General features: G+C 43.6%; 1 protein-coding gene across 1 annotated transcript; it reads left to right on the forward strand.

Annotated features, from left to right (window-relative positions):
- Positions 1-430: 430 nt before the first annotated feature.
- Positions 431-25,663, forward strand: ERCC8 (ERCC excision repair 8, CSA ubiquitin ligase complex subunit). The gene is made up of 12 exons (XM_068113398.2): positions 431-638; positions 3,913-4,008; positions 5,472-5,585; positions 6,670-6,793; positions 11,152-11,233; positions 12,078-12,146; positions 12,770-12,836; positions 13,014-13,117; positions 14,389-14,516; positions 23,553-23,750; positions 25,007-25,090; positions 25,451-25,663. The coding sequence occupies exons 1-12, from the start codon at positions 562-564 to the stop codon at positions 25,517-25,519; spliced, it is 1,212 nt and encodes a 403-aa protein (XP_067969499.1). The 5' UTR covers positions 431-561; the 3' UTR covers positions 25,520-25,663.
- The last annotated feature ends 30 nt before the right edge of the window (positions 25,664-25,693 follow it).

Below are 25,693 nucleotides of genomic sequence, written 5' to 3' on the forward strand. Positions count from 1 at the left end.
CACCAAAATATTTTAAAGCAAACATTATGAAATATAACGAACTCCGAGTTCAACCATACGTTCAGAGAAATTTATTTAAGCAAAGCATTCATGAAACACAAACAACCAACCCCACCTACTGTTCACCATAAAAAATTGCACATGGTGTGGCGGGCGGGTGGCATATTCAAGGGCGACTTGATACTGGATTCGTGGAGCTATTTTAAAATAATTTGTTTTTTTGTTTTTTTTCAGAAATGAAGCAAGTGAAATATGTGGGAGAAATATTTGGTGAAATAAAATTAGGAAAAGGAAGAGAGATAAAATATCAGCAACAACAACAACAACAACACCACCATCTGTTACTTTTGAGAGGCTGCAGCTGATGCTTCCGGAATCGATTTGAACATCTCCGATCATCATTTTAACGAGACTTTTTGTATCCTGAGAATCTTAATTTTAATATTAAAAGGGACTTTCTGCCATGGGTGGTGTTGTCCTGTCGCTGCCGATGTTTCGAGGTGTTTGACTCGCTCTGCCGAGATTCTCGAGATGCTCTGCCAATTGTGGTGACTTCGTGAAATGTTGAAGTTGCTGTGGGCACGTCAGACGGGTCTGGACAATGCATTTCGACTTCAACGAGCAGAGTCTACGAGGAGGTGAGTTCGGAAATTCAAAATCCTGCCCTAACCTCCAGGGGGCACTGCATCAGCGACACAGCTGTGCACCCCCAGCAATTGATGCTACTTACAGCCATGTGCTACATACGAAACTACTGTAGAACGTGAACGACACTCAGTAGAGCGCATACCTTGGTTAACCAGTTAACGTTTTGTATCCCATAGAGATAGGCCTGATCTGGATTCGGACTTGAACCACAATCTAATGAGGTTGTTATTGTCACACACCCAACTCATCCACCAAGTTTCGTCCAAATCCGTACATAACTTTTTGAGATATCGTTCTATGTATCATTTTTGGCGCCATCGCTCGATGGTGAAGAATCACTTTAAAAATTTTATAGCATTCAGATCTTCACCAAAATCGAATCAATTGGTCCTTGATACACACCCAACCTGTCCATCAAGTGTCTTCCGAATCAGTCCATGTTTTTTTTTTGATATCCTGCTATATACAGTGAGGTGCATGTGTATGCCATCATGTACTGTGCTTGTGCCAAGTTTGAACAAAATCGGACCTTGCATGTCCGAGAAATTGTTGGGGACACGTGTACGTAACAAATGGGCCACCAGTCGGCCATCTTGGATCTGATCTGGAAAATAAACTGACGTGCATATGTATTGTAAGCCATCATTCATTTATCTGCGTGCCATGTTTAAATAACATCGGTAAATGCATGTCCGAGAAATGGTTTGGGACACGTTTAAGTAACAAATGGGCCACCAGTCGGTCATCTTGGATCTGATCTGGAAAATAAACTGACATGCATATGTAAGCCATCATTCATTATCTGCGTGCCAAGTTTGAACAAAATCGGACCATGCATGTCTGAGAAATTGTTGGGGACACGTTTACGTAACAAATGGGCCACCAGTCGGCCATCTTGGATCTGATCTGGAAAATAAACTGACGTGCATATGTAAGCCATCATTCATTATCTGCATGCCATGTTTAAATAACATCGGTAAATGCATGTCCGAGAAATGGTTGAGGACATGTTCAATATCAGGGTTTTACCACTAAAATGGCTGTCAGTCGGCCATCTTAGATGGCATCGCGAAACAAAACGATGTGCATATGTATCCCTTAAAGTATTGCCATTTATGCCAAGTATGAACAAATCCGGTCCACACATCTCCGAGATATGGTTGTGGACGGATGGACGGACGAGACCCAATCAATAAGCCCCCGATTCAGATTAAGTCCAACGGGGGCTAATAACAGACTGAATCGCACACACAGAGGAGAAGTGAGAGTGTAACATGGGCACTGATGTCACCCCGGCTCATTGCTGAAGCAGTGTTGAGGCCGGACAGCGGTTTAATTTGTCAACACCAGGTGACCCTGCGTGAGTTGTCGTTAGATCCACACACGTAAAATCCTGATCCAAGAGTCCATGGTCCCCGGGATGGTGTGGGTCTACAGTGCGATTGTTATGGGGAGTTGGGGATTCATATTTATGAAACATTTGAGGAGGTTCACTTTTGACAGACCCGTTCACTTTTGATCCAAATGTACTTTGCTTCATGGCATCAGCATTTGTTTGTGCCACTTTTGCTGTCATATTTCGATCTTGACAATGGAAGAGGTTTCTGTGCCTGGCTTTGAGGTGTCCTAAGAGTGCCCATTGTTGCTCTTCTATCGAATTCTGCAGAGACAGATAACACTGGTCAACAAAATTTTAAAAGTTTTATGGTTCTAGTATATTTTGAGGTGATCCTAACCAAAATGAACCTGTAGATTTCGATTCTTATATCCAATTTTCACGAGCACATCCAGTTTTTGAGAACCAGTATACCATAGGAATACCACTTCATTTGAAATTCACAAACCTCTTGTTGACCCTGAGAAGGTATTCTTACCACCACTTCATTTGAAACTTGGTTTGATGAAGAACTTTGTGAAGGCCATGGATCAAGATGTTGCTCGCTTCCACTACTTGCTCATGACGTTCCAAGGCATTGTATCTGAGGCCAAACTAAAGGCGGGTGTTTCCAATGGTCCTCAAATTCGTGTTATACTCACTAATCAGGACTTTGTAACGAGACTATCTGAGCTGGAAAGCGTTGCTTGGGATAGCTTTGTGGCTCTTGCTAACAATTACCTTGGAAATTTTCGAGCACCAAATGATGAAGAGCTTGTGGACAAGATGTTGAAGAGTTACCAGGCGCTCGGTGCTCGAATGTCACTCAAGTTACATTTCTTCCATTCTCATCTGGACTTCTTTCCACAAAATCTTGGCGATGTCAGTGATGAACATGGAGAAAGGTTTCACCAGGAAATTGCCATCATGGAGACTCGATATCAAGGCCGATTCAATCCCAACATGATGGGCGACTACTGTTGGACTTTACAGCATGAAAGTGATTGCTCCTACAAACGCAAAAGTAAAGTTCAGAAGCACTTTTAATGTGATGTAAATAAAAACTTAAAGTTCATATTATTTTTTGTGATATTTTATAAAGTTCATATTATTTTTGGAGATTTACATTTTTTTATGTGATGTAAATAAAAACTTTAAGTTCATATTATTTTTTGTGATATTTTATAAAGTTCATATTCTTTTTGGAGATTTACATTTTTTTATGTGATGTAAATAAAAACTTTAGGTTCATATTATTTTTTGTGATATTTTATAAAGTTCATATTCTTTTTGGAGATTTACATTTTTTTATGTGATGTAAATAAAAACTTTAAGTTCATATTATTTTTTGTGATATTTTATAAAGTTCATATTATTTTTGGAGATTTACATTTTTTTAATGTGATGTAAATAAAAACTTAAAGTTCATATTATTTTTTGTGGCAATAAATAGACTTATTGAGACTTAATCAAGAAATTCGCATGCTCTAAATATTTTTTCCACACTTATGATGTACTACGTCAAGGTTACGTGATAGCGAAATTTTAAGGTCAGCTTCGGATTCGTGGGCACCAAATTAGTTAGAAACAGTTGAAAATAAGTCAGAACCAATTTGGCTGTTGACCAGTGTAAGCTGCGAACGACTAAATGTCTCCATTTCCATCTCTATCCTTGTTGCCCTTTTCCCCCATTTGGTGCTTTTTCATAACCGAACATATCCATTTGCCTTGGCAAGTGTCTTGCATATTGGGCTGCATACTGCAAAAACTACACGATCTCTGTCAATTTTTGGAGCTTTATTTATTTATGTTGCTAAATATTGGAAGGACGAATCTGTAATTGGGTTGAATTTATGGCATGTGTTCTTTGGGAACTGTGTATTCTCCAGGGTCATGAACTTGGAACTAAGCAAGACGTTCATGGTGGAACGCCATTCTGAGCACAGCATCACGACGTTGGACCTGGATCCCGTGGAAATGCAATAGTAAGTGACGTGCTTGGTTTGCACCGTACGATAGCAGCCATTGTTGTGAAACCGACAAGACGCTGCACAAGCTCCGAGATCATGGTTGCTTATTGTTTGTTACTTCGTTCTACCATTGTAGAATCTGGCCTCCCAATCTGGAAGGTATTGTAATCGTGATTCGAACCTCGGTCCATATCCACCCCTTTTTTTTGTATACTAGGCTGATGTTCTTGTAAGAGTTAACACATAAAACGTGGGGGAGAGAGAGAGAGAGAGAGAGAGAGAGAGGGAGAGGGAGAGGGAGAGGGAGAGGGAGAGAGGGAGGGAGGGAGAGAGAGAGGGAGAGGGAGAGGGAGAGGGAGGGAAGGAAGGAAGGAAGCAGAAGCATAAAAACAGTAGAGAACAGGGACATCGGGAGATCTGTGGAAGGGAGAGGGCTGGGGCGAGGTAAACGGGATAAACAAGATGGACACTACAAGGACGTTCAGGAAAGAAAACGGTATTTGAAGGAGGCGGATTTGGGGTGAATTAACGGGGGTACAAAAGATCAAGGTTTTGGATGTGGGAAGATAAGAGATGGTGGTGAACAGTTGTTTTAAAGACCTGGAGGGAGGAGTGGGATTGCAGAGAGTGTGGGAGATTGTTCCAAAGGCAGGAGAAAAGAGGAATGAAAGAGTGAAGGTGCTTTATGGGCATTTCTAAGGAAAAATAGACCCAATGGTGCCCATATATAGTCTCCGGGCCAGATGTCTGAGCAGCATTGGGATTCGAACTCACACCAGTGGAGGACAATGCAACGAGGCCTTCTCCATTCCTTTTCCGCCACCAAGTCTTTCAACATCATGGGAACCAAGAAGTGCAGTGAAGCAAAATTCAATCGATTATTTTTCATGATCCAATGTATCATCGATGACATCTGATTGTGTTTCAAGACCAATATTGCCCGTGAGATCTTCACATTGAGAACAGCCAAATTGGTTCACTATCGTTACAATCTCACCATTTATTTGTACCTGAGGCCAGTACGAGCCTTCCTCGTGTGCATTGAATATATTTTATGTCTTTAAAACAAGGTAGCCATTTATCTCGTAATTTTGGGGCATGATGGTCCTTTTCTGTACCTGTGGGGATATAAAATTCTGATTGGACAAGTTTCTTTGTGATTTGCAGATTATTTTACCACACATAATTTTAACTTATGTGTATGTCTGGTTTAATTTTCGATTTTGAGGAATGTTTTTGCCAAATATTGACCAACATGCAATAGCAGTGAGTTTATTGTCTGTATTAGAAAAGTGCTTAGGACAATGAAAGTGCAAATTATAATTTGAATTTGTTAACCAAACACCATATACAGGTGTCTGTGCGTGTGTGTGTCTGTCGTCCGTGCTTGTTCTCGCTCTGCTTGTCTGATGCAACTTGGTAATTACTCGCATCTTCCTAACGTTGACAGTTCTTCTCTTAACCTTGTGCCAACACAGCATGATTTCTGCTGATTCTGAGGGCCTCATCTTCATCTACCACATGAACCGTGCTTGGGACAAGCCTTTTCATTTACCAGCCAAAACGTGTCCTGCTGTTGCTTCCATTGCAGGGTCTGTCTGAGGTGCTATGTATTTTCCAAAACTTGGGGGTTGGAATGTTCAGAATGTTTCAACTTGGTGTTTAGAACCAAGTTGTTCTGTCTCTCGTGTCTGTCTCTCGTGTCTGTCTCTCGTGTCTGTCTCTCGTGTCTGTCTATCGTGTCTGTCTATCGTGTCTGTCTCTCGTGTCTGTCTATCGTGTCTGTCTATCTGTCTATCGTGTCTGTCTATCGTGTCTATCTATCGTGTCTGTCTCTCGTGTCTGTCTATCGTGTCTGTCTATCGTGTCTGTCTCTCGTGTCTGTCTATCGTGTCTGTCTCGTGTCTGTCTCTCGTGTCTGTCTTTTGTGTCTGTATCTCGTCTCTCGTCTCTCACTCATCTCTGTCGTATCTGTCTCTCGTGTCTGTCTCTCGTGTCTGTCTATCGTGTCTGTCTCTCGTGTCTGTCTATCGTGTCTGTCTATCGTGTCTGTCTCTCGTGTCTGTCTTTTGTGTCTGTATCTCGTCTCTCGTCTCTCACTCATCTCTGTCGTATCTGTCTCTCGTATCTGTCTCTCGTATCTGTCTCTCGTATCTGTCTCTCGTGTCTGTCTCTCGTGTCAGTCTCTCGTGTCAGTCTCTCGTGTCTGTCTCTCGTGTCTGTCTCTCGTGTCTGTCTCTCGTGTCTGTCTCTCGTGTCTGTCTCTCGTGTCTGTCTCTCGTGTCTGTCTCTCGTGCCTGTCTCTCATGTCTGTCTCTCATGTCTGTCTCTCGTCTCTCGTCTCTCGTCTCTTGTCTCTTGTCTCTCGTCTATCGTCTCTGTCCATCTTTGTGTGTTTGTGTGTGTCTGTTTCTCTGTTGTCTCCAACCTTTTCCCCCAGTGCATATTGTGAACCTCTTTTACAAATTGAAGGGACAATGCAGTCATGGAGCCACGGCAGAAAAGCCTCACCCTTGGATTGGTTAAATGATACCCATACTGTTCCAGAAGGTTTCTTCCTTTATAAAAGTAAATTATAATCTCATTTGTTTGTAGTATACTACAACGTAGCAGTTCATTGTTTGACGGTGTCTACTCCGCTAATCCCAGCCCACTCCTTCATGTCTTGGTCTGTAGGACAAATCCGAACAATCACAGGTTTGCGGTGCAGACAGTGCAGTGGTATCCACATGATACCGGAATGTTCACATCGAGCTCATTCGACCAGACGTTAAAAGTGTGGGACACAAACAGCTTGCAGGTGGACACTGTCGTCTCAATCCTGTGTAGATGTTTGATCGATATTAATGTCGGTTCACCAAGCTTCTTGTTAAGACTGTTTGATACTTTATCCTTGACTTGCATAAATGTTGGAATATTTAAAATATAACTTTAAGGCACACATAACCTTTTTGCAACTAGCAAGGGAACTTAATAATGGAAGTTATGAATTAACTCTATGTAGCATGTTCTGCAGTCATTGGATTTTTTTTATTTTTTATTTTTTTTGCATACTGAATCGAGGCTCGTGAAAGAGCTAACATTTACTTCACAAACAAATCAACCAGACAAACAAAACACACAAAAAGAGGGAGCGGAAAACAAGATGGGGAGAGAAGGGGAAGCACACAACCACAACATTTGAGAGCAGGGAGATGTGTGGGAGGGAGAGGGCTTGGGGGGCGGAGGCGTGGGAAGGGGGGGGGGGGGGGGTGGGAGAAGTATAAAACACAAGGACACCAAGGACTTCCAGGACAGAAGTTGGTATTTCAAAAAAGCGGAATTGGGGTGAAATTAGCGGGGGTAGAAAAGATCAAGGTTTTGGATGGGGGAAGATAAGAGATGGTGGTGAACAGCTGTTTTAAAGACCTGGAGGGTGGAGTGGGATTGAAGAGAGTGAGGGAGTTTGTTCCAGAGGTGGGAGAAAAGAGGAATGAAGGAGTGAAGGTGAGCAGAGAGTCTTGATTTTGGCAGTTTAACCATAAGAGGGTTGCAGGCAGATCTTGTGCGACCTGTAGGAATATTTGCGGGAGAGAGCCTAGAGAGAGCTGGGGGGGCAAGGCCAGAGAGGAGTCGGTAGAAGACGGAAAGACCACCAACCTGCCTGTGGTGAGTGAGTGAGAGGCCCTTGGAGTTAGCTTCATCGCGGGAGATTCCAATGATTCTGAATGCTTTGGTTTCAACAGCGTGAAGACGAGCTAGGTGTGATTATTTACTCATTTAATTTTTTACGGCGTAGGGTAATGCCATCTAGAACAGCGTTTGTCTATCTGTATATCCCCTCAAACATACACCAATCAGAGCTGAGAATCTGGTCACATGACAGAGGGACAGCGTTTAGTAACCTTTTCAGTTGCATATTTTACTAAAAGGAAATACAATAACTTTCTGTGGAACGTTTTGTGGTCCAGGCAGGTGTTGTAAGGTAGGTAGGAGGTTTCAGAAATTCCTCAATACAATCATGATTTTCAAATGCGATCGACACGGACCTTGCTCCCGAATCCGGAAGTGAACAGATGATAACGGTTCGCTGGTTTGATATCTCGATACTATCGTGATTTAACAATATAATTTTTATATATTAATACTATGGTATTAATTTGTAATTGGAATGACGAATGATGCTGTTTGGAATGAAAATATAGAGAGCGTGCTCTCAATGCCTGATGTTCGACTGAAGGTGGCACGGGAATGTGGAATTTATTGTTTCATCATTTGCCATTCGCCGTTTTTTTAACCAAGTCATCCACGAACTGGCTGTTCATGCCTGAAGTTAACAAAATTTCATTTTTTACATTATTTGCTGACTGCTAACTGGTATCCCCACCCAGGTCATGCTGTTCTCTTCAACTAAAGTATAAAACAAGCCCGGCTACACCGTTGTTAGACTACTACCTCCATGAACAAAGGTGGACGGAGGTTATGTTTTCACCGTTGTCTGTTTGTTTGTTTCTCTGACTGTGAGCAGGATATCTCAAAACGTTATGGACGGATCTGGCCAAAACTTGGTGGACAGGTTGAATGTGTGACAAGGACGAATTGATTCGATTTTGGTGAAGATCTGGATCCGGATACTATAATTTCTTAATTTTTGAAGCGATTCTTCATCATTGAGAGAAAGGGCCAAAAATGATGTATGGCACGATATTTCAACAAGTTGTGGACGGGTTACGACAAAACTTGGTGGATGAGTTGGTTAGATGACAAGGATAAGTCATTTGATTGTGGTTCAGGTCCGGAGCCAGATCTGTCCTCTCATTGGGATACAAAACGTAAACTATTCTGCCTGTCGGAGCTGTGCTCTCAACAGTGCTGTTCAAGTTTATTTTGCAATTAAATTATTGAACACATGCACTCTTTTGGTTGGCCTGCTTGGCGTTCTCATGCGAGCTACATAGCACATGATGCTGGGGCTCCAGTTTCAAATCAAAATGGCATAGGGGATTTGAAACCAGGGATCCCAGCATCGTAAGCAATATGCTCAGCAGGCTAATCTGAATTGATGAGAAATTCACTGAAGTTGTATGCTGTTAAATGGAACACTTTAATTTTTATTATTAATTATGTCAGATGTGGTGTTGGCTTAGCGGTTAGGGTGCCGGCTTGGGATCCTAGGATCCTGGGTTCGTATTCCGGTCGATCACTGAATTAACGCCAGGGGGGTTGACTCAGCCTGTCATCCTTCCGAGGTCGGCAAATTGAGTACCAGCTTGCTGGGATGAATGATCCCGGTGTGTACCCCGGTTTAGAATAGGTACACCGTATCCCTGCGCATCGTAAGAGGCGACCAAGGGTTGGCGTCAGGAAGGGCATCCGGCCATTAAAACATTGCCTCAAACAGGGAACCATGATTGTCATGGGGCCCGCAAGGTTAACCCCCGCTCTAGCGGAGAAAAATGGCCTCAAAACGATCATTCACTCATTCATTCATTTATGTCAGATATCTACCATATAAAACAATGTCAGTTTGTGTGTTTGTCAGACGTCTGTCCCCCTTCATCGTGGTAAGCTTGAAAGGCCATTCTTTTAACACGAATGTGTGTTTACTCCGGCTATTTTTGAGGATAAAACAAACTCAAAAAACATTTTCCATAAAAGAGTAATTATGTCTCTTCAATTGGAATTGTAGATGGTGGCTTGCAAACTGAGCCTTAAGGGCGGTGTACAGAAGCGTTTGTTAAAACAACAATAAATACAATGTGCAGGGAGGTGAAATTCGCTGCACGTGTGACGTGCAACGCGTGCAGAGTAAAACGAGTGTTCATTTACATCCATATGTTGTCTAATAAATATAGAAGGTATAAGCTTACCTGGCAGGCTGAGGCTTCAGACTTTGGCACGCTCACGAGGCTGCACCATCAAATAAAGTGTTCCAATCCGTCATATTTGACAGGCTTTTTTCCTAGTACTATAAACAGGCTACTAATGCTATAAAGATGCAAAAATGAAAAGGAAAAAAAATCATTAATGATTTTTATTTGGTAATTCTGTTTTTGAAATTTGGTTTTGCTTTGTATTCAAGAGAGCAAAAGATTTGTGAACGAATTGTACTTTGAATGTGGTTAAAATTTGACATGGACTTTTTGTTTGCACTCACAAAAGATCTAGTATGTATAATCATATGCTGTATTGCAAAAATAATTCTGGAATTCCTTCTTAAGGTGCTCTCCAGCTTTGGAAATGCATTTCGCCCATTTGAGTAGAACCTGCTATATGCCTGGTGTATCGTATTCTTCAGGACGTATACATCATTTCTCCATGCACGCGAAGCGAAAAGCAGGGTTAAGCAATTGGTTCATGTCCGTCTGTGTCTTATTGGTTTATGATCATGAGTTTATATTTTGAACACGAATCTCTGAACATGAATCGGAAGACAAGTCTGCCATTTTACCGTACCTTGACTGAATTCATCCCGATCGCACGAGTGCAGAGAGGAGTGACATAATATTTTTCCTCTGTAACTGAACATATCCCTGCTGTTGGCTTAACGGTTAAGGTGGCTGCACACTTTAGTGCTGGAAGCATTTTATTGTAGTCATTGGTTATCCTGGTTATCCTAAGCCTGGTGTTGGCTTAGCGGTTAGGGCGCCGGCTTGTGATTCCTAGGATCCTGGGTTCGAATCCCGATCGATCGCTGAATTAACGCCAGTGGGGTTGACTCAGCCTGTCATCCTTCCGAGGTCGGCAAATTGAGTACCAGCTTGCTGGGATGAATGATCCTGGTGTGTACCCCGATTTAGAATAGGTACATCGTATCCCTGCGCATCGTAAGAGGCGACTCATCAGGAAGGGCATCAGGCATCAGGAAGGGCATCCAGCCATAAAAACATTGCCTCAAACAGGGAACCATGATTGTCATGGGGCCCGCAAGGCTAACCCCCGCTCCAGCGGGGAAAATGGCCTTAAAACGATCATTCATTTTCATTCATTCATTCATTCATTCATTGGTTAGCAATGCCACAAAAAACCAAATCCCTCAAAATTGATTCATCGACATACATTACTGTGCCTCTTGTAAACAGGTCAAGGCCAAACCTGAACCACTCTTGTAGTTAATAAAAGCTGTTTTGGATTGTCCCTCCCCTGCCCCCCCCCCCCCCCCCCCCCTCTGAATGCAAGGTTGCAGATGTTTTCAAGTTTGCACACCCTGTGAACTGTCACCACATGTCTCCAATCGCTACAAAACACTGTCTCATCGCTGGTGAGTTTGAGAGAGAGACGCGTGTTGTTTGATCTGGGACATTTGACATGCTGTGTATCAATGCCCCCCTCACCCCCATTTAAGTCAGTTAAGAGAAGAGCAGCGATCTTCACACTTCGGTCACAAAAAAACACCATCACGTAAGGGACAGGTTGTTTCTAAGGCCTCAAATGCCAACCAAAAGTTGTCAAACGGATGCCACGTTGGCTATTTTGTTTTGCGGCTGTTGGAATGGGCTCAACGGTTTGCTTGGTGAAAGGGATACCACATACATAACATGTGGTTTTGTTTTTCAAAGTTAGAAGAGCAGCAAATTCTGTAAACTTTTTCATTGACTTGATACAAGGTAATTGTTTTGTATCACGCAGACTGCATTTTACCTTTTCACTCAAGATCAGTCTTGGTCTTTTTTATATCGTATGCAGTGTATGACGATAGGTAGCACAATTTGATGGGTGCACAACTGTGCAGCTGATGCAGTACCCCCCTGTAGTTTAGAACAGGTATTTGGACAGAGTGCCATTGATGGTTCACCTGCTCCTTGTGAAGGACACCATGATGGGGATAAAGTGAAATAAATGCTATATTTATCTGCCATTTTGAGTGATTACGTATTTTCTGGGATTCATCTCATGAATGCATGACTGTGGGAAGGGAAACTGACATGGTGTCTGCATTAACACTTTATTTATTTGTTTATTTATTTTTGCACATGCATGTTCAACATTCAACATCACATTAGGTTTTGAGGATGCTCACATTAGATCACAACCAGATTCTTCACCACATCGCCCTCACATTAATGTTTAAAAACTAATGTTTCAAAATGTGTGTCTGACCACAGTCGGGACATCAAATTTCAGGGTGCAACTTTGTGACCTCAAATCTGGATCGAGCACCCACACACTTTATGGTACGTTCACATTCTATTATTTTGTTTACTGCGATGTATTTATGGGTACGGTGGCGGCAGAGTGGTTTGGACTGGTGTCTAAGTGAATATGGATTCAAACCCAGCTAAAGGCAGCAGCATTAAATATTTCGACTCTTGGCTTCTGAAACTGTGCTAGTCATAAGAGAAATACCATGTCACGATGGCATGATCAACTAGAATGGCACTCGGTCGAGCGCATACCTCCATCAGGCTGAGCAGCCTTGTATATATCCCGCTGATTGGCCGGATCTGGATCTGGACCTTAACCAAAATTTAATCAGCTTGTTCTTATCACCTACATAAATCAACCATCAAGTTTCATCCGAATCCGTCGCCCATAACTTTTTGAGATATCGTGCTATATATCGTTTTTGGCCCTATCTCTCAATGGTGAAGAATCACTTCAAAATTCCAGTATCCAGATCTTCACCAAAATCTAATCAATCTGTCCTTGTCACACACCCAACATGTCCACCAAATTTCATCCGAATCCATCCATAACTTTTTGAGATATCGCTGGTCAACAATCCATCCTTAACTTTGTGGTATATTGTTTAAGTACTTCTTTTCATCAGCTATATCTGGTTGTATGGTGACTGTAGGCCATCAGAAAGGAGTGCTGGCTGTTCGCTGGTCAACACGAAATGAATACCTCTTGGCAACTGGAAGGTATCGGCATTGAGCTGCATTTGTTGCAAGTTGGTTGAAAGAACGATAAATATTTTTGCCTCACTGCATCGTTTTTCTTTCTCTTGCTTAATTAACTGATCGCTAACTTCCTCGTTCCACCAACCATGACGTTGTTTATTGTGCAAGCACATAATGGTTTTGTTTCTCTTGCCACAGTGAGGATAACCAGGTGAGGATTTGGGACGTCCGTAAGGCCTCAGCATTTCTTTTTTCTCTGGACCAGCACAGCCGTGATGTGTCACGCAAGCCAAACCAGAGAGGTCAGCCTCCACAAGCCAGTCATATAATGTGTTATGGTTGCCCTGAGACCTCAACATTTCAACTTTGAGTCTGTGAATTGGTCGATGTCATTTGATAGATTATGGGTGCTCAAGGATTTAATTTGAGGATTATGATGATCAATATGATTTCAGATGTAACTAGAACAGTACTAGGTAGAGAGTACATCTCCGCCAGGCTGAACCATTTACGTTTTGTATCCCACTGATAGGTCGGATCTGGATCTGGATCTAGACCTGAACCAAAAACTAATCAGCTTGTCCTTGTCACTTACCCAACTCATCAGCAAGATTTTGACATAAGTCATCCACAACTTTTTGAAATAACATGCTATACATGTATATTGTTTTTGGCCCAATCACTCAATAGTTAAGAATAATTTTTAAAAATTCTCTGATCCGGATCCGGACTCGAATCTTCACCAAAATTGAAGCAATGCTTCCTTGTCACATACCCAACCTGTCCACCAAGTTTCGTCCGAATCCGTCCACAACCTTTTCAGATATTGTGCTGTATATTGTTTTTGCCCTATCTATCAATAGTGAAGAATCACTTAAAAATTATTGGATTCAGATGTGGATCCAGATATTCACCAAAATCAAACCATTTCATCTGTGTCACATACCCAACCTCTACACCAAATTTCGTCCGAATCCCTCTACAACCTTTTGAGATATCTTGTTCACAAGCAGACAGACAAAGAGACAAACAGACAGGGGTGAAAACATAACATCCATACACCTTCAATGTCGGAGGTAATAATACCTGTTGTTCAGCCTACTTCTCAGCTGTGTAGATAGTATCCTGAGTAGAGTTTGCGGGATGCAAACTTACCTCTAATCTGTGAAACCTGACTTTGAATCCCAACCCAGCTGTAAACTGTCATCCTGGTGTTTCACAGACAGGATGATTCATCAATGTGTGTGCCATCCCTCAGATGGATGGTAAACTGAGCATCCGGTCTGCCAGCATTAGTTGTTGGATGATAAAGATCCCCCAGTGTCCTTCGTGAATTGTAGGCGAGCTATCGCCGGCATCATGGTCAAATTCCAAATTCCAGCCCTGACTTCCAGAGTCAGAGTGATGACCCGGCCAGGATTGTAGCCGAGTAACTGCTTAGGCAGCACCAATGCTATGCATAGGATATGGCACACGATGGTGATGATGATTTTGAGTTGGGGAAGTAGGGATGGGCTGGCTGAAGGCATTGTGGGGTAATAAAAGCAGTTTCCACTTCCGCTTCCCTCCACAGCCTGCATTACGGCACACAACGGACACGTGAACGGATTGTGCTTTACCGATGACGGTCTACACTTACTCACCAGTGGGACAGACCACAGGCTGCGATTGTGGAATACGGACACCGGCGAGCATGTTTTGGTAAGCAGTGGTTTGGCCTTTTTGGGATTCCCTTCTGAGCACAGCGCATGCTGGTGTGATTCCACATTGAAATGCCATATTCTACGTGGTCCACATGTCTTGTTATCTCCTGCAAGCAATTACCATTCTGCTGTTTTGTGTAACCGTGTGTACCACAATGAGCATGGAGAAAAGAAAGAAAACAAGAGAATTGTCTGAGGAGGTCAGACACAAGATTGTAGCCAAGCATGCACAATATCAAGGCTACAAGTCCATCTCCAGAGACCTTGATGTTCTTGTGCCCACGGTTAAGGACCATGGCACAGCAGCCAACCTCTCTGGTCGTGGCCGCAAGAGAAACTTGATCGAAGATTGCAGCTAAGGATTGTTCGAATGGTGGAGAATGCACCTCGATCAACTGCCAAACAGATTCAAGCTGACCTTCAGACACAAGGTACGACAGTTTCAACTCACACCATCCGTCGCCAACTCAATGAAAGGGGGTTCTATGGCAGGAGACCCAGGAGGACCCAACTGCTGAGAGAGAGACATAAGAAAGCCCGACTGGAGTTTGCCAAATCACACCGGAACAAGCCAAATCCCTTCTGCGAGAATGTCCTGTGGACAGATGAGACCAAATTAGACCTTTTTCATAAAGCACATCATCTCTATGTTTACAGAAAACAAAATGAAGCCTTCAAAGAAAAGAACACCTTTCCTACAGTCAAACATGGAGCTTCAGTGATGTTTTGGGGTTGCTGTGCTGCCTCTGGCACTGGTTGCCTTTAATGTGTGCATGGCATCATGAAATCAAGAGATTACCAAGGCATTTTGGAGCACAATGTTAAACCCAGTGTCAGAAAGCTGGGTCTCTGTCGAAGGTCATGGATCTTGCAGCAGGACAATGACCCCAAACACACTTCAAAAAGCACCCAGGAATGGTTCAAAACAAAACGCTGGACTGTTCTGAAGTGGCCAGCAATGAGTCCAGATCTAAATCCCATTGAACACCTGTGGGGAGATCTAAAAACAGCAGTTGAGAGAAGGCACCCTTAAAATCTGGGAAAACTGGAGCAGTTTGCCCAAGAAGAGTGGGCCAAACTGCCAGTAAAGCGGTGTATAAAGCTCATTCATGGCTATAGGAAGCGCTTGACTGCAGTTACTTTGTCCATGGGCTGTGCTACCAAGTATTAAGTCTAGGGTGTCAATAATTTTGTCAATGACATTTCTTTTTCTTTTCTGATTTAAAAGGAAGTATTGAGTTCTGAATCAAAAACAAAGGTTCTGTAATATTAACAGTGAAATAAAGAATTGTGGAGACCAAATACTTTTGTCAATTTAAACTTATGTTTCGAGAAAATTGTGAGTTATTTGAAAAAAGTGCAAGGGTGCCAATATTTTTGGCTACGACTGTGCACTGTGGAATGTGTTCACAGGCTCACAATATATGAGTATGTCAGTGGAATTAATAGGAAAAGCGTAAATAAAATAATGCACAACCGTAACCAGTCTTATGGGACCAATCTGTATTATGTGGATGTGTCTATTGTGCACAAATATCCTTATAATCCATTTAAACAAGTCATTTATGTAACACCAACAAAATATTTCTGTGGTTAGCCTCTTGTAGTGATACGATATTTGGAGCACCTGTGTCTCTGTATCAGCTACAACCTCGATTGGGAAAATCATACCTCCAAGATGGTCTTAAAATTCAGTTGTTGCCTCAGAATTCTTCCCATGAACAAGTCCTTCTTCTGCCAATCTCAGCTTATGGGTGTACAAATTAGAAAACCTTTATCCTGAGAGTCATTGAAAATGGCTCACCACCGTGGATCGGTGCTGTTCCTTCTGTGTCCGTCCTTGGGCCACTGGAATCAAAGGCACTCTGTGTCATTACCCCATGTGCACAAAGCAAAAAAGTGGGGTTAAGCAATTTGTTTACTTCTGGCGGTCTGTGTACAAATGTCAATTATGATTGAGGAACAACTTGATTTAAATTGAATGTTATATTTTGAACACAAATCGGGACATGAATTGGAAAACGAACCTGTAGTTTAGCAGTACTTTGGCTCTGAATTTGTCCCGATTGTGCATGCGCAGAGAGGAGTGAGATCATCATTTTACTTTGTCTGCCTCCCTGGCAGTTAAACAAAACTGAAAATCATTCCAAACAGGAAACTTTCTGTTTTGAAGGACATCATAAAGTACACGAACAACAGGCACGAATAACTAATGCAACGTGTAAAATAAGGTGGTGTAAAAGACGTTGCATCAACGGTGGTTTATTTCCGATTTTTTTCTACAACCTTTAAAATATTTACTTTATTGAAATTGTATTATATACTTGAACACTGCAGAACACCGTTTGCCTTTTTGCACTTTCAAAACCTTTCATGTAGCAATACTTGGACAAAGTATTACGGCATTTTACATCATCTTGACCAATCAAATTTGCTACTCGCAGACCCCGCCCATGTCCTTTTTTCTCAAGTCTGCACAGAGTAATGTGTGATATGAACTCTCCAGTTGGATTCTTGCAATAGGAAGCCAAGTCTCACAGTCTGATTCTTGCTCACCTTAGGCAGATTGATGGCCCAGATTCTAGTCTTGCCCCTCCTGCCCTCTCACCTCTCCGCTACGTCCCTTCCCCTTCTTGTCGCATGTGTGCTGACAGCCACCATTTCCTTGTGTCCAAGCTCAACACTCACCGGCATTCTTCCATAGCCCTCTTCTCATCTATAGAACAGTCTTCCGAGTATGGTGTTTCAAGGTCTTCTGGACAGTATTTCAACTCTGCTGCCCCTCGCTCCCTCATGGTCTCTCCCATTTACAGACTGAGCTTTACTAAACTCGCTGAGTCCCTGTTCTCACCTTTCTCGCACAATCCATCTCGTTTTACTTTCGTGCATCTGATTGTTGTTTTCCCACTGCTTTTTATGTTCCCCATTTTGTCTCTTGGTCTGCTTGATTTGCATTAACTTCTGTTGTTCTACTTTTCCACAGGCTTATATTTGATAGTTATAAAAAAATTTTTTAAATCTTTGGTGATCCCATTTCGGTCAGTAGTAACCTAATAGGTGTATTTGTTCTTGGTTTATCACGCCAGTTGCTCCATTGGTACTTTCTCCGTCTGTCGGTAGTTGCTCCGTGTCACAATGTCGGTACTCATCAGTTCCAGGTTCTCTTTACTTCATTTAGAAGATCATGGTACCTGAACATGTTTCAAATTTCCACATTATTAATGAGAATGTCAAAGTCACTGGGTACTGGCACCTCGATTAGCAATGCCATCTGTAGTGACTCATTAATTTCAGGTCATCTCATCTCGATTCTCAAAGAGATGAACTTATAAAATGGGTCATGATGTCAGTCCGTCCATCCGTCCGTCCGTTGACTTTTTGCTCTTTTTGGTGCTCCTCCCTTATCATCCGGCTCATTGTTCTGAAATTTGACAAATGAATACAAGACAGTATCCACACAATCACTCGGGCTTCAATTTTTTCGATTTTGGATCATGGGGTCTCCCAGACGGGGTTGTCCCCAAAACTTCTGAATCCCTACTCACTCTTACTTGCCAACCGATTGCTCTGCAACCCGATACAGCCCTTCTACTCGATGGTCCGCAGGATCGCTTTGTCTTGGATTTTTTTTTTTTCGGATCAGGGAGCCCACCAGAGGATCATGGGGGCTCCCAGGAGGTTCCCCCAGATCAGCAGAGGTCTGAACTACAACTTCAAGAGATGACCGGCAGCACACCCGGGGCTATTTAATCTTTACATTTTGCTAATATTTGTAATAAAGGAAACGTGGGAACACTATTATCTAATCAGTGGAGTCCTTCCAGAGAGCCAATGGATGTAGCGGATACTGCAAGGTCCACACAGAGAGCTCGTCTGACAGCACGATTTGGAGCTTGAAGCGTGCTTTTCCATGCAAGACTTTCATTTTATTCACGAGTCACTCAACACGTTAATATTTAATAGTGATTTGGTTCAACACCAACAAAACCATTGAACGAAGTGGATTAACGTTTGTTTGGCTGAACAACCATAGATGGGCAGGGTACAGCCCGAAATGGAGATCGGTTTCTGAGGTTTGGGACATGGAATGTAGGGACAATGACAGGGAGATCAGGAGAAGTGGTGGAAGTATTGATCAGAAGAAGAGTGGACATATGTTGTGTGCAAGAGACGAGATAGAAGGGAAGTGGTGTGAGAATGGTGAAGGGTAGGCAGGGACAGAAATACAGGTTTGTGTGGCAAGGGTGCCCTGCCCCGAGGGCGTGAATGGTGTTGGTGTCCTGTTTTCTGAGGAGTTTGTAGACAGTGTGGTGAGTGTGACGAGAGTGAGTGATAGGTTGATGATGGTGAAAATGATGATTGGAAAGCTCTTGGTGAACGTCATCTCGGGATATGCTCCGCAGGTTGGCCGGAGCGATGAAGAGAAGGACAAGTTCTGGTGTGCGATGATAGAGAAGCTGATGGAAAATGTGAAAGATGAGGAAGTTGTTGTGGTAGGAGGAGACCTAAATGGACATGTGGGAAGGAGTATGGATGGTTTTGAGGGAGTTCATGGGGGTTACGGATATGGTGTGAGAAATGGAGAAGGTGAAAGGATTTTGGAGTTTGCTGATGGAGCTGATTTGTTTATTTGTAATACTCAGTTCCAGAAAGAGGATCATAAGCTTGTTACATACACGCCAGGTGTGTCGACGACAACCGTTGACTACCTGATGGTGCGTAGGTGAGATAGGGGGCACCTCCAGGACACAAAGGTGATCCCGGGGGAGAAGGCTGTTTCACAGCACCACTTGGTTGTCTGCGACATAAGGGTGAAAGGTGCGAGGAGAGCTCGGCGGGTGAAGTACCAACCGAGAATGAAGGTGTGGAGGTTGAAAGAGGTGACAGTAAGGGAGGCATTAAAAGAGTGGCTGAGTAGGGTAGAGGATGATGTGGTTGGATGACAATGAAAGATAGTCTGTTGGGAGCCGTTGGTGAGGTATGTGGATGGACAAAAGGACCACCGAGGCACTCGGAAACATGGTGGTGGGATGAGGAAGTTGGAAAGAGGATTGACGAGAAGAAGAAGAAGTTCAAGGAGTGGCAGAAGGCGAAGGGTACGGGAGCAGAAAAAGCAGAGCATGAAAGTTATAAGGCAGCCAAGAAGGCTGCAAAGAAAGAGGTAGCAAAGGTGCAGGAGGCATGTAGGAAAATGTTCGGAGAAAGCTTGGATTCGGAAGAGGGTCAGAGCGGTATTCAGGATTGCAAAGCAGATAGCGAAAGAGAGGTGTGATGTGATGGGGTGAGTTGCTTGAAGGATGAAGTGGGACAAATCGTTGTGGACCCAGATGGAATTAAAGGAAGATGGAAAAGATATATGGAAATGCTGTTGAATACAGAGAATGAATGGGATGGCAACGTAGAGAGTAACCCAGTTTTATGACCGGCAGAGAAGACAACTGAGAAGGAAGTTGAGGAAGCGATAAAAGCAATGAAGAGTAGAAAAGCGGGAGGGCCGACGGGAGTTGTGGGAGATATGTTGAAGGCAGCAGGAAGTTGGGGTGTGAAGAGAATGACAGAGATCTGTAATCTGGTGGTGAAAGAAGGCCGCATTTCAGTGGATTGGGAACTGAGTACCCTCGTCCCTCTATACAAGGGGAAAGGTGACCCTCTGGAGTGTGGCTCGTACTGAGCGATAAAGTTATTGGAGCATGGAATGAAGGTATTGGAAAGGGGGTTGGAGAGGAGGATAAGGAAGAAGGTGAAGATCGACGAAATGCAGTTTGGATTTATGCCAGGAAGAGGAACGACAGACATGCTCTTTATTGTGAGGCAGTTGCAGGAGAAGTACATGGAGAAGAGGAAGAAGTTGTTTCTTGGGTTTGTTGATCTGGAGAAAGCATTCGATATGGTTCCACGCAAAGTATTGACATGGGCATTGAGGAAGTTAGGAGTGGAGGAATGGTTGATCAGAGTAGTGATGGCAATGTACAAAAGAGCATGCACAGCTGTAAGGACGAAGGACGGGAACAGTGGTGAGTTTGAGGTGAAGGTGGGAGTGCATCAGGGGTCGGTACTAAGTCCACTACTATTTGTTGCTGTGTTGGAGGTGCTGGCTCAGAACGTAAAGGAGGGTTTACCGTGGGAGTTGTTGTATGCAGATGATCTGGTGTTTATTGCGGAAAGTATGGATGGACTGAAGGAAAAGATGAACAAGTGGAAGGAATGTATGGAGACAAAAGGTCTGAAGGTGAATATAGGAAAGACGAAGGTGATGGCAAGTGGTAAAGCATGTGGTGAGGTGGAAAGAACTGGGAAGTGGCCCTGTGCTGTGTGCAGGAAGGGTGTCGGAGTGAACTCCATTCAATGTACAATGTGCGCTGAGTGGGTTCATCAAAAATGTAGTGGTCTGAGACGGTCATTAACCAGTGTGGCAGCTACATTCAAATGTAAGGTGTGCACAGAGGTTGCTGCAGATGGAGGAAATGTTGAGTTGGATCTTGGAGACGGCGTGAAGGTGGAAGGTGTGAAAACATTTTGCTACCTCGGAGACATGCTGAATGGTGAAGGTGGATCAGACTCGGCAACGGTTGCAGGAGTGAGATGTGCATGGAAGAAGTTTCGGGAACTGAGTAGCGTGCTGATGAGGAGGGGAGTGTCGTTGAAGCTGAAGGGAAAGGTGTATGCTGCATGTGTGAGAAGTGTTATGATTTATGGGAGCAAGACATGGGTAATGAATGTAGAGCAGCAACAAAGGCTGGAAAGGGTGGGAATGCGAATGGTTCGATGGATGTGCGGAGTATCGTTGAGAGAGAGGAAGACAAATGATGAATTGCGAAAGATGATGGGAATAGAGCCTGTGATTGATGCTGTAAAGAGGAACAGGTTGAGATGGGTTGGTCATGTGTTGAGGAAGGATGAAAGTGACTGGTTGAGAAGAGTGATGGAAATGAATGTAGAAGGAAGTAGAGGACGGGGAAGACCGAGAAAGACTTGGCTAAAGGTGGTGGAAGAAGAAATGCGGGCAAGGGGGTTAACAAGGAGAGATGCAGAAAATTGGGCGAAATGGAGAAGATTGTCATGGGGACTGCAAGGCTAACCCCCGGTCTAGCAGGGAAAATGGCCTTAAAATGCATGTTGTTGTTGTTGTTGTTTGGCTGAACAACCATGACGACAACAAATCGATCTCCTCCTCTGTTTGCATCTGACGCATCTTAAAGCTGCGGCAGCTCGATGCCAATAAATATTTCCTTCTTCATCAACCTTTGGAGAGACAGAGTATTCCTCAACTGGACTTAATTTACAACACGTTATTGCATTTTAAATGTGAGTGAGATTTATTTTCTTGTGGTTTAAACATTCTCATCACCTGGTTTAAACATCATCATTATCAACGAGCACACTGAAAGGAATTATCACCACACCATCCTTTTCCTTTATTAAATATCTGATCAATATGTCCCATCAAAATGCGTTGTTTTTCAATGTCGATGCTTGTTGGGCTGGTCAGGTCATATAAGAGCACCATGTCGTCGTTTTCAACGATTTCCTTGACTGATATTGACGTTTTTGCAGATATATCGGTGAATTACTACGTACACCTTGTTACTTTGTGCATACAGTTGTGCATAGAGAAGGTGACTGGCTTTCGGTTCAGAACCTGCACTTGTGTGATTGGCTCTGTCCTGCCCTTTTCCTAAAGGCGTTAGTTGAGGAAGCTATGAATACTCGCCTCTGAGCTGTCTCGCCTGGTTTTGAATCCTGTCCCAGCTAAAAACTGTCATCCTAGTATTTCGCAAGCATGGCAATTCATTGATGTGTGTGCTGCCCCTCAGTTGGATGTTAAACTCGGCATCCCATCTGTCAGTACTAGGTTTTTGGTGCTGCTCTTTAATGGCCACTGTTATCACGCCTTATGGGGTCGGCCAGGGGAAACTTGGCCCAAGTCTTTCACAAACTGGCCTGGCAGACGTTCGCCTAGTTAGGGCAGGAATTTGGAATTTGGCCATGGTGCCGGCGATACTCGCCTACTCTTTGCGAAGGGCACCATGGGATATTTAAAGTCCACCAACTCATGCTGGCAGACGGGACTCCCAGTTGAACGTCCATCCGAGGGACGTCACACACATTGATGGATCACCCTGCCTGTGAAACACTGAACTGACAGTTTATAGCTGGGTCGGGATTCAAACCCAGGCTAGACAGCTTAGAGGCGAGTGTGCGTACCTCTAGGCCATCCTGTCAGCCCCAGAATGAGTTTGTGGACCATTAAAGATACCATGTTGTCCTTCATGAAGAGTAGGCAAGCTATTGCTGGCTCCCTCACCAAATTCCAAGTTCCTGCTTTAACCTACAGGGAGGGGGCACTGCATCAGTGGCACAGCTGTGACCCCAGCAAAACATGCTACCCACATCCATGTGCTGCATATAACCACCTTTAGAGGCCATTTTTCCCCGCAAAGCGGGGGTTGGCCTTTTTCGGGAACCGTGGTTGTTGTTGTTTCGGTCCCCTTTTTGAAGCAATGTTTTACGGCCGGATGCCCTTCCTGACGCCAACCCTTTTTGCCGCCTTTAACGACAAACAGGGAATTACCAGTGAACTGGTACTCAATTAGCTGACCTCGGAAGGATGACAGGCTGAGTCAACCCCCCTGGCGTTAATTCAGCGATCGACCGGGATTCGAACCCAGGAACCCAGGATCCTAAGCCGGCACCCTAGCCGCTAGCCCAACACCAGGGACAGGCTGCATATGAAAGCAGAAAATGAAGAATAAATAAACTGCCATTAAACTGCTTCTTTGTGTGGTGGTGTTATCCTGGACTATGAAGACCTGTCTATTGATTGACTTTATCACGACTCGCAACACATGAACGTCCATGCATTCACTTCCGCTGCCCTTTTCCATCCATTTTCCCCATCATTTTAATTATATAATTTTGGCCTGTTTGATTTGCATTCAAATTTCTTCTTACTTCGATCTCTTTTGCTATGTCTATATTTCAGCCAAAGTCAGCATAAGCTGTTGCCGTCATACCTATCAATTTCTGCACGCAGGTAAACTATGGTAAGGTGCGGATCAAGAGGCATGTAAACCTGAAGTTTTGCATGTCCTCTGGCTGCTCTCCCAATGTGGCGTTCGTTCCGACTGACAGCAACATCTCCGTTTTGGACATATACAGCGGCCAGTTGTTACACGAGCTCGTCGGGCATTATGGCATCGTCAACTGCTGCGTTTACCATCCACTCTACCAGGTACTGTTGCATGGAATCACAACACCATGTGTTTCTTTCAAAAATTTCTGACTATTTGTGTGAAGCTAAAAACCTCCAAGGGAAGAATATGTTAAGCAGACACGGATCGGCCATAAAACATTGAGGCTGTATGACTCATTTAATTATTTTGTGCAAATCGACATTCAAGCTGCACTGTTTTGGTAAACTTGAGGAATATCTTTGACCAAAGATTAACGTTGTTATGATTACAGGCACTTTGAAGAATTTTTTGTTTCTATCTAAGGGTTTTGGAGAATTGAAATAGGACAGGCAGGATGATCTAGACAATTCTAGAGATACGCACACTCACCTCTAAGCTGTATAATCTGGGTCTGAATCTCGGCCTCTTATCCCGGTTTCACAGACAGGCCTCCATCACCGGCATCCTGAACAAATTCTAAATTCCTGCCCAAACTTACAGAGGGCATTGCATCATCACATTGATCACGGTGTGAACCCCGATTTAGAATAGGTACACCGTATCCCTGCGCATCGTGAGAGCGTGACCAAGGGTTGGCATCAGGAAGGGCATCCGGCCATAAAAACATTGCCTCAAACAGGGAACCATGATTGTCATGGGGCCCGCAAGGCTAACCCCTGCTCTAGCGGGGGAAATGGCTTTAAAACGATCATTCATTCATTCATTCATTCATTCATTCATTCATTGCATCAGCAGCACAGCCATGCCCTCAGCCAATGATGCTACCCCACAGCCGTGTCTTCCATACAAAAGAAGAAGAGGAGTGAAAAGACAAAGGGCAGCAAATTAATGGATGACAAAAGGTGTGGAGGGGAGTGCGCTGGGCTGGACATGATGTGCAAGGAAAAAAGTAAGAATTAACAATGGTCCGGAGAGAAACAGAATGGGAAATGATCCACTTGAGTGGAAGTAGACCTAAGTGAGGACGACGAGACAACAGACACAGGATGACGATTCCTCGACTGATAGAATAAGGGGACGAATGAATGCAGGTGGACAACCAGTCTGGACTGTTGAAGGGTAAGCAGGTGTGGGTTTAAAGAGGAACGTGTGTGTCGTGGGTGGTTTGGGGAGGGCAGAAGTAGGAGAGGGCAAGAAGAGCAAGGCCAGATTAACCTTATAACTTATACCTTTAAAGTATTATTTAATTAAAACAATCACTTCACCCTATAATATATTAAAATTTAACCTCTTTCCCCTGATGTGCATGCCTCTTAGAGAATGTTTGTAGAATTGCTATGCACCGTCTCTGCAGGAAGTTTATAGTGCCGGAAGTGATTGTAATATATTGGCCTGGATTCCAGACTTGGGGCGGTGTGGCGAAGCCGATGATGCCGAGGTGAGATGGTTAAAACGCAGCCATTTGTCTGACTGTTTATGTTTTGTCGAAAAAGGGGGAAATGTGACGATCCAAACATATTATTGGTGCGTTTGCCTCGGTCTGAGTGCGTGAGCTCTACACTCAATCCTGAGAAATAACATCTTTCACTTTCTCTCTTGACTTGGTGACTTTGTGTACTTGGTGGGTTGTGCTATTTTACAAAAGTGTAACAGATGTTTTGTTACAATTTTCATATGGCTCAAATATGTATGATGATTGTTTTTTATTAACAACAACAACAACAACAACAACAACCTGATCGTAAGTGAAATGGAATATTGTTCCTTGAGTGTGATGGGTGGTGACCTTTTGGCGCAGGATCGAGGCACAAATAAGCGCTGTTCAGCATATCAAGATGCTTGGAGTAGCAGCGACGATGAAGGTTGAGGCAAGAAAAGGAAATCCCGAAGAGTTCTTCGTGTCGTGACTTTTTTGTAGCAGGGCTGTAATTTGCACTTTCTCTCTCGCATTAACACTGCGGGCCGCAAGCTGCACATTGGCATTCCTGATGCAGTGTGTTGCATTGAGGGGTTTCTCCCAGCTCGCAACATCCCTCGTTAA

This window comes from Myxine glutinosa, chromosome 1, assembly GCF_964187855.1.
Source record: "Myxine glutinosa chromosome 1, kmMyxGlut1.1, whole genome shotgun sequence".
Lineage (NCBI taxonomy): Eukaryota > Metazoa > Chordata > Myxini > Myxiniformes > Myxinidae > Myxine > Myxine glutinosa.

Excerpts from the sequence above, each read along its gene's own strand:
- ERCC8 (XM_068113398.2), top strand. The coding sequence starts at position 562 with ATGTTGAAGTTGCTGTGGGCACGTCAGACGGGTCTGGACAATGCATTT. Across the intron at positions 11,234-12,077 it reads AAAACACTGTCTCATCGCTG|TCGGGACATCAAATTTCAGG; the intron begins GTGAGTTTGAGA and ends GTCTGACCACAG. Across the intron at positions 12,837-13,013 it reads TACCTCTTGGCAACTGGAAG|TGAGGATAACCAGGTGAGGA; the intron begins GTATCGGCATTG and ends CTCTTGCCACAG.